This window comes from Amborella trichopoda, chromosome 11 (assembly GCF_054954075.1).
Source record: "Amborella trichopoda isolate Santa Cruz 75 chromosome 11, AtrichopodaSantaCruz75HAP2 v2.0, whole genome shotgun sequence".
Lineage (NCBI taxonomy): Eukaryota > Viridiplantae > Streptophyta > Magnoliopsida > Amborellales > Amborellaceae > Amborella > Amborella trichopoda.
The window spans coordinates 45,275,772-45,290,842 of record NC_142346.1 but is presented as its reverse complement, the minus strand read 5'-3'; the positions used below and the strand labels follow the sequence as shown (position 1 = coordinate 45,290,842).

General features: G+C 34.7%; 1 protein-coding gene across 14 annotated transcripts; it reads left to right on the top strand.

Moving 5' to 3' along the window:
• Nucleotides 1-1,347: 1,347 nt before the first annotated feature.
• LOC18448435 (RNA-binding (RRM/RBD/RNP motifs) family protein) lies at nucleotides 1,348-14,909 on the top strand. 14 transcript variants are annotated; one of them, XR_016043654.1, is made up of 11 exons: nucleotides 1,348-1,519; nucleotides 1,656-1,742; nucleotides 6,119-6,378; nucleotides 7,059-7,122; nucleotides 8,030-8,097; nucleotides 10,541-10,630; nucleotides 10,742-10,872; nucleotides 11,980-12,053; nucleotides 12,149-12,307; nucleotides 12,877-13,053; nucleotides 14,740-14,909. XR_016043654.1 is itself a non-coding variant. In XM_088850901.1 (11 exons), the coding sequence occupies exons 3-11, from the start codon at nucleotides 6,343-6,345 to the stop codon at nucleotides 12,980-12,982; spliced, it is 792 nt and encodes a 263-aa protein (XP_088707027.1). In that variant the 5' UTR covers nucleotides 1,348-1,519; nucleotides 1,656-1,742; nucleotides 6,122-6,342; the 3' UTR covers nucleotides 12,983-13,264. The 14 variants fall into 14 exon arrangements, 13 of the variants coding, with proteins under 13 accessions (XP_088707027.1, XP_088707026.1, XP_088707025.1 ...); XM_088850901.1 differs by lacking the exon at nucleotides 14,740-14,909 and adding an exon at nucleotides 6,812-6,875 and having other exon boundaries at nucleotides 6,122-6,378; nucleotides 12,877-13,264; XM_088850900.1 differs by lacking the exon at nucleotides 14,740-14,909 and adding an exon at nucleotides 6,812-6,875 and having other exon boundaries at nucleotides 12,877-13,264.
• The last annotated feature ends 162 nt before the right edge of the window (nucleotides 14,910-15,071 follow it).

Below are 15,071 nucleotides of genomic sequence, written 5' to 3'. Positions count from 1 at the left end.
TCGGTTTTTTTATTTTCCCATATATCCTCAATTTGGAGTTCCAAACTAATAGTTTCATACTACTTTGATCTATCCTTCCACCTTTACAATAATTCAAAGTGCTCCAGAACTATTACTTCTATACTGTTTGGATTCTTTAGGATGAGCAATTTGAAACTCGGAACACATTAATTCCTTTCAATATATTTTAGAGAAAATCACAAATAATTCTCAAGACTAGACTTTTTATGCAAGTTAACTTTTTACCTTAAAATATATTTTCTTAGCAAATACCCCCGAACCCAAAAATAAATAAAGAAAAGTCTAAACTACCTTCCCTTACTTTACCCATGCCTCTGTCTCCTCTTTCCCATGAAAAGGCAGTCCGGCATGTTCTTAGGGCGGTCCAACATTCTAATATCGGTACGGTAAATAATAGTAGCAGTCCGGCAGTACAAGTGGCAGCCTGGCACTGACATAGAAAGGTCCCGCAATAAGCCCATGCAGTCCAGACTGCCAAAGAGCGGTTTGGCAACAGGCTCATGCGGTCTAGCAACATGCCCAAAGTGCAGTGCATCAATGTCAAATACCGGTTTGACACTTTCTGAATGTGGTCCGGCAGCCCATATAAGCCCACGTGAATGTCCGGTCGAAATTAAATTTTATGATGAAAAATATTATCTTCATAAAAAAATATATAATTTTTTTTTATTTGGGGCGTATTTACTAGAAAAGTATAATTTGGGAAAAAAGTGAATTTTTTTTTTTTGTTAGGGGTAACTTGTATAGAAAGTTTAATCTTGGGAGTTATTTATAATTTTTTTATTTTTTATTTTATCGAGACCCAATTATTTTTTATATATATTTTATAAGGTTGCAATCTTATACTGTTGAAACAAAGTGTACCTCAAAAATCCTACATTAGAGAGTGTCGGAGTATAGTAGAACCCTCCACCACAGCATCTCGACCTTGATATGAATGGACATAAGAAGAAAAACAAAAAATTCAAAGGTCAAAAAATAATATATCTTGTAATAAGTTATGCAAGATTTTTAAGTATTTTTTAATCTTCCCAATCTGTATTAATTCTAAAATTTTAAATTTTACAATTGAGGATAAAATAAAATAAGAAGCCACCGAAATGTTTTCGATTCTGAAATGACAAATCTAAATAACATTTATACGTGCACCTTACTTCTACAACAGAAGGAGGCAACCTCATGCAAACCTCACCCTTTAAAAAAACCCATTTCTCTCTCTCCGCAAACTCTCTCTTGCTCTCTCTTTACCCGCCCTCTCTTGCTCTCTCTTTACCCGCCTTCTCTATTACAGGTATTTATCTATATCCGCCCTGCCTTTCTCTCTCTACCCGAAATCTCAACCCATTTCTCCCTGCTCAAACTCTCTTTCTCTCTCTACTGAAACCTATTGAGTTTTTAGGGTTTTAAACACCACACTTTAAAGACATCTTTGCTTCCTACCTCTCTCTTCCTCTCTCATTATTTCTCATAAAACCAGAAGTAGAAGAAGAAAATTGAGGTGAGTTTCCCTTTCTCTGTCTCTTTTTTTCTTGGTATGGACAGACTCTCTCTCTCTCGGTCTTTGCCATGGAGCAGTTTCTTAATATTTGTATTTGATTTATTGTATCTCATTGTTTCTTTTGGTGAAATTTTAGGGCCAAAGGGAAAATTCGTGTACATCTGCTGGGCCAAAGGGAAACTTAGGGTTGCCTTTAAAAGGTCCATTGAAGTGTTTTGAGCAGGTACAACTACCGTGAGACTAGATAAACTGAGATTAATTTCTTTATTGTTATTCTTAAGGAGTAATTTCTTGCTTTAATGCCTGAATTTCTCTCTTTGACTTTTCTCATGTATTTTTTTTTGTGCAATTTGGTCGAGAATATATGGTTTAAGTTCACTAAATTTTCCCCAATTTATACCTAATTGTTTATGCATTGATTTCCCCAATTTCATTGCAAGAACCCCAATATTGAGTAGATTCCTATCTCTGTCTGTAAAATTGAAATTTGGTTATTTCTGTGAACCATTTTATCATGTTTTCTGTTATAAATTGGTTGCTAGTTTTTAGAAATATAAAAATCATACGAATATGTTATTGGTATGATTAGTCCTTCTCTATAGTTCTATTGTTATGATGTTATCAATTGGTGGTATCTAGAGTATTTTGTTATATTATGTAGAAAGGGTGCAGCTCAAACCTAAAGAATTTGTAAAAAAGTTGTAATATATGAGCAATAATATTATTGGTATGATGACTCACTCTATATTTTGGTCATTTTTAATTGGTGATATATGGAACATTTTGTTATAAAAATAAAAAAAATTAGGGAAAATTAGTACTACCCCCCAAAATCAATTTTGTAGACATCCTACCCGCCTAGTATCACACCCTAGGCCCCAACTTTTTAGGAAAAATTGTTAAAATATCAGCTATTTAGAATTATGAATCTCTCAATAAGACTTGTAATCTTTTGACAGAATTATGAATCTTTCAATAACTACTTACTCCTTTTAATCCATCGCAAAAATCGATTTAAGTTGTGCCTCTTGTTGTTTCAGTGAGATAGGATTCATCATGTCTATATTGTAGTATTGACTGTTTACAGTGTTTCAAAAAGCGCTAGGTGGCACTTAGGCGGTCGGGAGGATGCCCAGGTAGGTGGTCGGTGGGTGGCCTAGTAGATTTTTTTTTTTTTTTTTTCTGGGTTTTCTTTCAAATTTACCCTTGTAGTATTAAAAAAATGACCCAAAAATACCCTCAAGAAGCCACATTTCCGCCCCAGGGTGGGGCGTAGGCCTTGGGCGGCCGCCTAGGCAGGCTCAGGCGAGCACCCAGGGTTATCTGCCTCGGCGTTTGCCTAGGCGCTAGGCGGTCCGCTTTTTGTAGGCGGTCCGCTTTTTGAAATAGTGACTGTTTATTTTCTTGACTCGAAAAATTGGCCTCATAGTCGATTCAAAAAATTCGAAGTAGGGGTCAAATTCAAACAATATAGAATTGGAGATTGAGTTTGGCTTGAGCCTCAACCACAAAGACTCATGTTATAATGTTATATATGTAAGGTGTGGAGTCAAAGTTAATACAAATGTTTTGCATGAGGGAAATAATGGGTGATGACCGATTGATTTATTACATTTATGGTGGAGAATTCCGACCAACAGGCGAGAGCACTTTAGATTACATTGGTAGTGATGCTTGTATTTATCTTGCTAATAGTAGAACTAGGCTAGATGACATGCAAAAGTACTGTGCATATTGTTTCTCAATTGATGCGCATAAGATAACATTTAGTATTTTGTCACGGGGAACAGGAGAATTGTTGTGTAACTTATTTATTGATAGTGATATTGAGAGGATGTTGAATACACATAAAGGTGACAATGATGTAATCATATATGTATGTGATGGAAGTGAACATAGGGATGAAAGTACTTCACATAATCCTAACACAAGGTACAAATAAGTTTTTTGTTTCATTCAATTTGTTCAGTTCAATATATTTGTTTTAATTACATTCAATTTCTTATTTGTACATTTAGAAGTGTACTAGGGTAATTCAAGAGGACAAGCACCCTGCAATCCTCTAATGTTCTAGACTATGGCGCTGAACAAAGCAATGCACCAAGGTTGTTGAGTTCATGGGAGGATGCACTAATTGAGATAGGGTAGGAGTTTCAATTACTCGATGCCTTTCGGGAATCCCTTAGCAAGTTTGTTATAGCATACCACTTTGTATACCGTCTCGTTAAAAACAAAGGGTATTGTGTAAGAGCAAAATCCACGGGTGATCGTTGCAAATAGGAGATATATACACGCAAAGGTTGGTAGGACTAATATATTTAGAATCAAATCATGGAAAAAAGAGCACTCATGTAATATTGGGACAAGCAATAATAAGCAGAAAAAAGTGTCATGGAACTTTGTTGCTTCCCTAATCAAGGATAAATTAAGTGACACTAAACATTACAAGGCTAAAGAAATTGTGAATAATTTGGCTTGAGACTACATGTTAGATGTATTGTATCATAAGGTTTGGAGAGGGAAGGAAGTATCCATCAAAGAAATACATGGTTCAGAAAAGCAGGCATACAACCCATTACCTGCATATGTATAGCGTGTGTTGGAGACGAATCCTGAAAGTTATGCATCGAGACAGGTATTTGAATATGGTAGATTTCGTCATCTATTCTTAAGCTTTTATGACTCAATACATGGCTTCAAGAATCGATGTCGTCCACTTCTTTTTATCAATGGGACGTACTTGAAGGCGCGATACCGAGGTTCTCTACTTGCTGCCACCTCAATCGAGGTGTAAGGGCAAATGTTTCCTGGTACCTTTGTTGTTGTCGATGCCGAAAATGGTGATAATTGGTTGTGGCTTTGGAATGTCTAAAGGTTGTTGTTGGAACAGATCGATCGATCAATTTTGTATCAGATAGACACCATGGTATGGTTGAAAATGTCTGTCGAGTTTTTGAGAATGCCGATCATGCATTCTGTGAGCGTCATTTGGGTGAGAATTTCAAGAGGGAAAGAAGAAAAATACCTAATGAGGTAAAGAAGGCAACTGGATGGGCCTTTGAACGAACATGTCAAGCATACATGCAAGAAGAGTATAGCAACCTCATGGCAGATATTAGATCATATTTTGATGCGCATACAGATCGTTGGACTACATGACCGTTTAGGGGTAAGAGGTATGGTAAAGTGACAACAAATATCTCAAAGTCGTTTAATAAGTGGATCTTAGGAGTTTGAGATTTGCCAATTCTTCAGTATGTTGACTCGATTGGGAGGCAAATAATGAAACTAATCACTAATGGCCACCTGTAGTTCGGAGGTTGAAACCTGGACTATAAAGCTTACCTCGCGCTCTCAAGAAGATTTGAAAGCAATCATAAAGAGCTCACTGTGAGGGTCCACCTAGCAAATGTAAGGGGTATTTGAAGCAATGGATAATAACCTGAATTTCACGGTTAATATTATTGCACAAGAATGTGAATGCCAAGCTAGGTTTACCTGGCAAACATGCTTGTAAAGCCCTTCAATGGCTCAATAGGAATCCCATTGACTTCTACGAAGATTATTTCACGGTTGCAAGATATCATGAAACATATTCTCGAACACTCATGCTAGTTACCTTGATCGATCTTTCCGGGTGCGGGGTGAGACAACTTCCTGAGAATGAATTAACGGTGCTTCCACCTCGCTCAAGACGCCCCGTTGACGTCCTAAAAAGAAGCGATTGAGTCACAGGAGGTCGCAGTGAGTCCTATCCACTGTAGTAGGTGCAAAGCACGTGGTCATAATAGGGCAACATGTAAAGCTAGTATTTGAAGATGACTTCCTTTTTTGGTCCTTTTTTGCTTTCCCTCTTTTTGGTCTTCCTTTGTCTTTTTTGTAGCGTGCTTTTTGTACTGGGAAATAATGTAAAGGATTCCATTATTAAAAGAACAAGTTTAGCATGTTCTTTTTTATTTTCAATGTGTATGTGCCTTTAGCATGTTCCTTTATTTAAATGCGCATGTTCCTTTTTATTTTTATTTTGTGCATGTTATATTTACATATGAAACACTAACGATCTACATGTTAGATCTAGCGATGCAAGGTGCGAACGCATCCTAAATATAAAAGGCTAGTTTAACGAAGAACTTAAATGAATGCTGAATATTTTTTTGATGTGAATGTGGAGTTCAATCATCAAAGTTTGAAATGGGTTCCTATTAAAGATTTCAGGAAAGTAGAACATTTCTTTAAAAATCCCTCCCCCGAATATCCACAACTATCATGTCGCAATGAAAAATATTCCTTGCAGTCATATGTTTTATCGTGATCATAATTACTTTCATCGTTAATATTATTTATTGTTGTTTAATTATCAAAAAGACAAATTATCTATTTGGTGCCCATGTTTATCGTTATCTATCATCCTTGGTGTATTAGAGTTTTTTTCTTTTGACATGTTAAAGGGGGGTAGGATCACATTGTGGCTTCACCACCCTGACCATATTGCCAAGGGCACCTTTCCTATTCATGGTGTATTAACTTTCTACTAGATTTTTTTGACTTTTGCTTTGTATTTAATAAGTGACCATTATTTGCTTCACATTTTTATACCAGAAGAATGGCAGAGGAAGACGAAACTCTTAATGAAAATGGTTTGTCTACTGATGCGAGTGAGCTGAATACAAATGTGGAAGATGATGAAGAAAAGATTGCGAAGGAGAAAAGGAAGAAGCGTTTACTGAAGGAAAAAGAGGCTTCAGGCAAGCGTGGTGTGTGTTATTTGAGTCGTGTTCCTCCTCATATGGATCATGTAAAACTTCGTCATATTCTTTCACAGTATGGAGAAATTCTGCGCATATATCTTGCACCAGAAGGTAATTGATTATGCTAGTTTAACATTCAAGAATAACAATAAAGATGATACTAGTTTGTTATTATTGAAGTACTCCAAAATCTTGTAAATCTCTACTAAGATAAAATATAGAACAGTTACATATATATATATATATATATATATATATATATATATATATATCTATCTCATGCACATCAATACAGGCATACATACATATATATATATATATATATATATATATATATATATATATATATATATATATATATATATATATATATATATATATATATATATCTATCTCATGCACATCAATACAGGCATACATACAGATACATATGTATACATACCTAGAAGATAAATGTTCTCTTTTATTCTCAATAATCCCTTTATCTATCATTTGTAACCATAATATCCATATCTTTGTTTTTGTCTTTTTATGGTGTGGATAGGTGTGGGCAAGCCTGTGCTATACAAGCTTGCATATGCAGAACATATGTATGCTTACTGAGTCAGGTGTATGTTGGCTATTTTCATTTTTTTACTGTGTCCAGTTCCCTCTTCATTGGGTCTTAGGGCTTGCATGTCTTTTTATTGTTTATGTACAGTAAAAACCCAAAAAATATCATAAGGTATAGAAAATTTAGATGGCAGGACTCATACATCAATTAATGGGTAATTTTCTTATTTGTTCAACAGATCCCACAGCTAAAGTTCATCGCAAGCGAATTGGTGGAAATCGAGGTCATGAATATTCTGAAGGGTGCGTCCGTATTTTCTTTTTGGATAATTTAGAATGTTGTGTGTATATTGAAATTTCAATCTCAATATGTGATTTGTGTGATGCGTGTTATTGTTTGTTATAAATATACCATAGAAGCGAGAATTCATACAAAGATACCTAAAAGCCTCCTGCCTGCAGTAGCATAAAAACTCCATGGCCCCATGGACATGAATTACATTTATCATTAAAAAATCGATTGTAGAATCCTCATAGCCTCTACAGAGAATAAAAGAGAACAAAATTGTTAATGAATGTAAGAAAGGGTAATATTCACTCATGTCTTGAGATTGAAATATTGTGTGGTCATAACCAATGCACCAATAAACAAGTTATGACTAACTTTTCCTTGTCCATACTGAATATACCTCGTTTCCACCATTTCAGTATTTTTTGAAACGTGATTTGGCAGCCAAAGTGGCTTTTCTGGGTAGAGCACACACCCCCTCCCTGCAAAAAACAAAACACACACAGATACACAAACCTTTGATGATGTCCATTGAGAAATAAATTTTCCACCTTGTCATCCTGTGACTTCAATACCCGATATGCTGATCCAGGGGCCTATTCTTGGAGAAAGATCTTTGTCTATCTCTCCGGACCTTCTTTCTAACCTAAGGGAACATTTTTACCCATAATTTACCATTGCCTCATACTACTGATGTCAGTAATTTTATTTTGATTAGTTTCATTCTCTCTACAATGCATAACTTTCTGCTCACATAACTTGTTGATGTATTGCTTTTCTGTTGCTTTTGTGATTTAATCTAGAATGATTTGTCTTGCACTTCACTTCATTGAGAATTACAGGCATTAGATATGTTCAGGTTGTTAAAGTGTGGTGCACATGATTTGATGAGAAAATCATAATTCAATGTGCTCCTTATAGGTGGGTCGAGTTTGCTAAAAAAAGTGTTGCAAAGAGGGTTGCCAATATGCTCAATGGGGAACAAATAGGTATGTCAACATGTATCAGTGTATCTTGTTTTTCCATACCTTTGTTACAGTGAAACTTTGAGCAATTGGAACAACGACACTTGAATAACAAATTCTTTTATCTTAAGGACACTTGAATAACATTCACCAGTAGTTTCCATTTCAAACCTTAGTTTATTATTTTCATATTGATTTCCGCTAATTTATTTGCGTGCTTAATCATCTTCATTATTCTTATGCATGAACAATAGGAAGCAGCAGTAGTTCACAAGGGAATATGCTTGGGAGAGTATATAATTTCCAAAAGTTTTAGGGTCAAGAGGCTTGGGGATGTTCATGCTAGTTTCTGTATACATGCACAGGCATGTGTACAGATTTGTATGTCGACATCCACTTCAATTTATGTATACCCCAAGATAATTTGTAGTTTACACTGCTTTACAAGAAAAGAGCTATTATGAGGGGAAAGTCATGTATCTTGCTCCTTCAAATTTCACAAGAAGTTTTGAGAGCAGGGATCTCACCCAAATCCCCTTGTTTCTTTAGTTCCTTGATTTTCTAATTTTAAAAACATAAGGAGAAAGGTGGAGCCACCTCCAATGTTATTGATCTATGGACCAATGTTATCAGATATTCAGATACTCCAAATATGGGACTACCATAGTTTGAAAATTCGGCTGCCCGACCGCCTAGGCGAAAAAAATTTCAAAGCACTTAGGTGCAGTCTGGGCGGGTGCATAAGGCGTTGCGCCCACCTAGGAACCCACGGGTGAGGGTAAAATACGTAATTTTTTCCCTTTAGAAAGGGGGGAAAAGGGTTTTAGGTGGTATTCTAAACCCCCAATATACAATATGTGGCCTTTAGGGTGAGAAAAACCCCTCAAAAACCTCTATTTTGTGATTTATCGAAAGATCAATAAATTTTATATTTTTCTGATTTCTTCCCAAAACGAAGACAATAGTTCGTGGGTGGATGTGAAGCTTCTAATAGTTGATTTTGAAAACTTTTGACGACCCAATAGACTAGGTTTGCACCGACACCGATTTGATTTTGATAGTTTTTAAGTATTATCATATTTGAAAGAGTGTTTTGATTTTATTTTGCTACAATACATTATGATATGAATCATTTTTTTTCTTTTATGATATATTTACATGTTTGTAGTTAAAAGATTGATTTTTTTTGTGATTTATTGATTTTTTTTCTCACTTGGACGATGAAATTGAGCATATATCGTATTCTTTTATTGATTTTTTTCGTCTATTTCATGATCGCAAGGAGTTTGGGGCTTTAAAGTTGCCCTAAAAGCTCCCTAGGGCTATAAACCAGCCCTAAGAACTCCCCTAATTTTTATATTTAGGGTGGGGGGGGGGGGGCGGGGGGGGGGGGGGGGGTGTTTTGATATGGTTGAGGGCTCCGTGTCCCTGGGTGCCCACCTAGGCGGCCAGGCACCCAAACCGCCTAGGCGCCCGAATCCGTTTTTTTTAACCTTGGGGATTACTACATATTTCAGTCTAAATGATGTGGATCACTGTCTATTATCAATATGGTTTCATTGCTCCCAAATGAGTCAGCTAATACAATGGAAATGATAGTAAAGGTTCTATCTTGATCTATTTAAGGGTTTGCTTGTGTGCTACTGCAAGCACACTTTGATGCTGTTCGGAAGCGATCGTTTTTGGTTCAGTTGGACATGCGGTCCCTTCGTTTTTCGAGTAAATAGAAACTGGAAATACCAGTTTCCGTCCAATTTGGAAAAAAAGTGTTTTTTGTGGGTGCTTTGACCACTGGTTGACCAAACCATGTATCATGTATCCATACTGGGTTAAATTTTACTTAGTTGCTATTGTTACAGTATTATGTCTGGTTCTTTAGTATTATCATTTCCAGTTATGTTTCTTGAAGGTAATTAATGCCATAGTTAACATTTTGGTCTATGGACACCATGGAAAACTCTTGAGGTGTTTTTGTCCTTGACTTTGATTTTCCAATGGCACTTGTCACAGTGCTCACCTTGTTCTTGACATTTTATTTGGCAATAGGAATGCTATTTTTCCTTTAACTCTCATATGAAAGCCACATATTAGGTGCTTTTTTTGTTTGAATAAGGATAACTTTATTAGGTCTTTTTCATTTATGAGTAGATAAATGTTAGTTTGAGTTATGTATCCTAGATTGAAAATATACTAAATAAAATTTCACTTCTTTTTGGTGAATTCTTTTGCTTGTGAATGATGTAGATGCAGTGACAGATAATCGTGTGGTTCTACAAAGACTTTGCTAGCTTTCAAGTGTCACATATTTTGTTGTACCTGACTGCTGAATTACTTCTTTTACATTTTCCAATCATGTTGTATATCTTTGGATGAAGAAACTGAATGGGGGGTTACTTGAATACTTGTTGAAGTCTTATTTTTTCGTTAATCTCTTATTTTGGGGATATTTCTTTTTTATTATTATCAGGTGGGAAGAGGAGGTCTTCGTTTTATTATGATCTTTGGAACATCAAGTATCTTAGAAAATTTAAGTGGGACAACCTTACGGAGGAAATTGGTATGTCATTTTCTTAATAATATATGTAATATGTTCTTTGACAATGACACTGAAAAAAAAGCTGTGTCAAATGGATTACCAAGAGGTTGAATTGAGTCATTGTCAATGCAGCATACAAAAATGCTGTACGGGAGCAAAAGCTAGGCCTCGAAATATCTGCAGCCAAAAGAGAACGTGATTTTTACCTCTCAAAAGTTGACCAATCTCGTGCTCTTGCTTCCATTAGAGAACGTGAAAAGAAGGTAATTTTCTTATATAATTCTTTCTTATCATTTTAAGGAAACCATCTTATATATTTTCATTAGCAATATTTTTACATGACCACTGAGAATGTCATCATCATAAAAAGGTGTTTGCTAGTGAAATTTGCTTGGAGGTCAAGGGTTTGAAACTTGAATACCTTCACTCTTCCATAAGAAGCTAAAATGATAAAACAGAATATGTTTTTGTGTTAAAAGAATTTAATGCTGCCACTCCTGCTCCCTTTTCCATTGATGCTCCATATATGCTTCTGACAAGGAAGCTGTATGTATTCAGAATGAAGTGATCACTTCTCCCCATGTAAGCTTTGTAAAGTTGTAGGTCATATATTTCCTGTGATATTTCAATCATGGCTGTCCAACTCATTAATCTCCAATTTGTATATATGTCAGAAGCTTTGTGTATTTAGAATGGAGTGGTAATTTCTCCCTCTATAAGCTTTGTAAAGTTGTAGGTCGTACATTTCCTGTGATACATTGGACATGGCTGTCCAACTAATTAATTTCCATTTTATATATCCTTTCATTGATTTTGTCGGATGGCACTCTGAAATTATTTAGTTTGCTTGCGACTGTTATTCTGAGCGAGCATATTTAGAAGCATAAAATTTTAGGGACAGTTTTGAGGTCAACCTTTAATATCATGTGTTTGTGACTGAGAAAGGCTTCTAGGGGTTAGAGAATTGGTGGTGTGTAATTCCCATCCTTGTCAATCAATTTTGGTTTGGGAGCTTTTGATCATTTGCCAGGGATACTTCTTTGGTAGGTAATTACCATTAAAATTTGAACACAACACCGAGCATTGTCTAGTGAATTGGACAACCCATTATGGATGATGTGGACACAAGAAATGTATGTCAGGGCAACATATAAGCTCATGCTTATTATGTTTTCAAGCTTGTCTTTGCGGGATGTCCAAACTTTCCCCAGCACAAGAACGATTAGTAATGTGTTGAAGGGCCAATGACCCATTAGTTTCCATTTCTTTGTTCGAGGTTTAACATGCTTTACTCATGGTAATATTAGCGATAGATGTGTATAGAAAGTGGTTATGTAATAAGTAAGCATATAACCTTTTTTTTTGGGCAGTTACTTGAGCATACAACTTTCAGGAAGTTGACATTTCCGGTGTTTTTCATACTGGAAGTCATTTATACTTGCATGTAAGGAATAAGCATGTAGCAGTTACTTCATTGAAGTGTTGAAATGATTATTTGGAGATATCTGGTGTTTTCATTAATTTTGATTGAATTTGCAGAAGAAGAAGGTTGCAGAACAAGATTCAGATTGCAAGGGGGGTGGTGAAGTTGAGAACCAAGAAGAGGTCAAGGTGGTGCGGAGGTTTCCACAGACGCGCCCAATTGCTGATAATACCAATCGCAAGGAGCCGAGGCTCTCGAAGGAGGTTTTGGCTGGGGTATGTCGATTACACTTTGACACTTAGATCCGACTCTCTCTCTCTCTCTCTCTCTCTCTCTCTCTCTCTCTCTATACATATATATAGGCAGAGCTGAAAACACATACCTAGAGGGGATCTATTTGGGCTGTAACTTTACACATCTTTGATTTGAAAAGAAGCAATTAAAAAAAAAAATCAATTTTGAGTTCTTGAAAGCCTAGATCTACCTTCCACTAAATGGACAGGTTGTGCTTACCGAAAATGGCGGATACTATTTTCCCTTTTTCCATACAAATCTTTTTTTTTTTAGTGTTTCTGGGGCATATTAATGGGGATAGAATGGAGCCCCAAACGTCATGTTGTTGCTCGGGCACCCAGGCCAAGGGCCCATTCCTATCCCCAAGATGAGATAACATGTGCAGAAGTAGCTTTTGTAATATTATAAGCATTGGCTTATAATCTTTTCCCATATGTGAATTAGGAAAAGATTGTGTGAGAGAGAGAGAGAGGAAAGAGCGTCTTTCGCTTGTTTCTTCTTTTCTTGTGGCATCGGTAATTAAAAGGAAATTCTATTATGTTTTGTACAGGTTTTTGGAGGGCCCTCTGTTTGATGAGTTGCTCTCATGGAGATGTAGGCAGCTGCCATTTATGGGGATTCCATTCTTTTATTTTTCATTTCTTTTCTTGTTCTGAATATAATGGAGAATCGTCTCTCTCTCTCTCTTTCTAGATTGTTTGATGTGAACCATAGAGGTCAATGGGAAATGCCAATTTTGTATTGCAGAGGCCCATGGGAAAAGCCAATTTTGTACTATAGAGGCCAATGGGAAATTCCAATTTTGTATTATAGACTTTGTGATGGGTGTGGAGCAATAACCCACCACATTCTCACTTCGACAAATACACTCCGTTGTGTGGTTGGGGACCAATGGAAAAATTATAAATATAAGCATCTGGAATTATTGTGCACCTAAACTAGCTAAATTTCATGTAAGCAGGAAGTAAGCAAGCATGCAGGAAGTAAGCAAGTAGCAAGTAAGCAAGCAAGGAAGTATATATATATATATATATGCGAAAATGAATAATGATTTTATCGACTTTTATCACCATCCAAATTTCATTGTACAGTCATAATTGTTCGATAATGTTTTGATTTTCATTTTTATATAAATCAGAATGATTTGAAATTTGGAACATCTATTTATAAAAAATAGGTGAATTTAATAAAAATATATAAAAAATAATTTACAAAATATAAATGGATCAAAATACTTACGAAAACATATAGGGGTATTTTGGTTAATTTATATTTTTTAAATTATTTTTGTTCATATTTTTATTGAGTGCGTCTCATTAAGATGTATATACGTTTCAAAATTCAGATCATTTCGATTCGTAGAAAAAAAATATAAAAATGAAACACTAACGGACAATTGTGATCTGCGATGAACTTTGGACAGTGACGAGCATATGCGAAATCACTGATTATTTTCGCTTATAGGCGTTGGGAAGACTTGTCTTCTATATATATATATAAAGCTACTATAATGAATATTATAAGTTATTAGCTCTCGACTGTCAGATCTTCATTGGGTGGTTCAAAAGTTATATCACTATTTAAATTTTAATCTTTTTTTTAGAAATCGGATTGTAATAAAAATTTTGACGTGTGTATTAAAAATTAGGCCGCATAATAAAAGTATATATAAAAATTATTTTTTGAAATATAAAATAATCAAAATACCTTTAAAAAATTATGGGGGTAATTTGGTCATTTTAAATTATTGAAATTATTTTCTTTATATTTTTATATGGTGCACAATAATGTTAAGTATATACATCCAAAATTTCATCTTAATCTGATTAATAAAAAAAAAAATTAAAATTAAAATAGTGATATGAATTTTGAACCACTCGATAAAAGATATGAAAGCTAGAAATTAGTAGTTTATACTATTTATTATAGCTAGTAGCTTAGAAAATCTTTATATATATATATATATATATATATATATATATATATATATATATATATATATATATATATATATATATATATATATAGAAGATGCTACGGTACGTCGATTCGTGTACCGCTACAGTAAATGTCGAACGTCTCAGATCGATCTGACGATCACGGATATCCGGTATAAAATTTGGAGCATTTTTTTTTTTTTTTTCACAAAATGGAATTATATAAAATTTGTAGCATCTATTCATAAAAAATAGGTGAATCTACAAAAAATATAAAAAAAAAATATTTTACATGAAATAAATTGACCAAAATACCTTTGAATTTCAAGGGTATTTTGATTAATTTCGTTTTTACAAATTATTTTTTTATATTTTTATTAGGTACACCTCACTAAGATGTACAGACGTTTCAAGTTTTAAATCATTTCGATTTGTAGAAAAAAAAATTAAAATTCAAACACTCGAACAACTGTGAATGTTAGATCGACCCAGATTTGGTCTGAGTCATTGGGCATTTACTGTACCAATACACCCATGGGCATAGAGGACTTCAAATTATAAATGTTCAAGATAGAGAGAGCGGTGAATGGTGGATTTATTAATTTTGTTGTCTACCTTTTAAAAAAAGTTACTTTTGTGAGGCAAATTTGTAAATATTATTACAAGACAAAAGGTATTTTTGTCATATGTATAAAAGGTAAAATTGAAATTTTAACTAAAGGACAATGGCATTTTACAAAATAAAGTTTCAGATACAAACTTTCAAAATGCCATAATACTTTTGTAAAAATTTCAAATTTACCCTTAT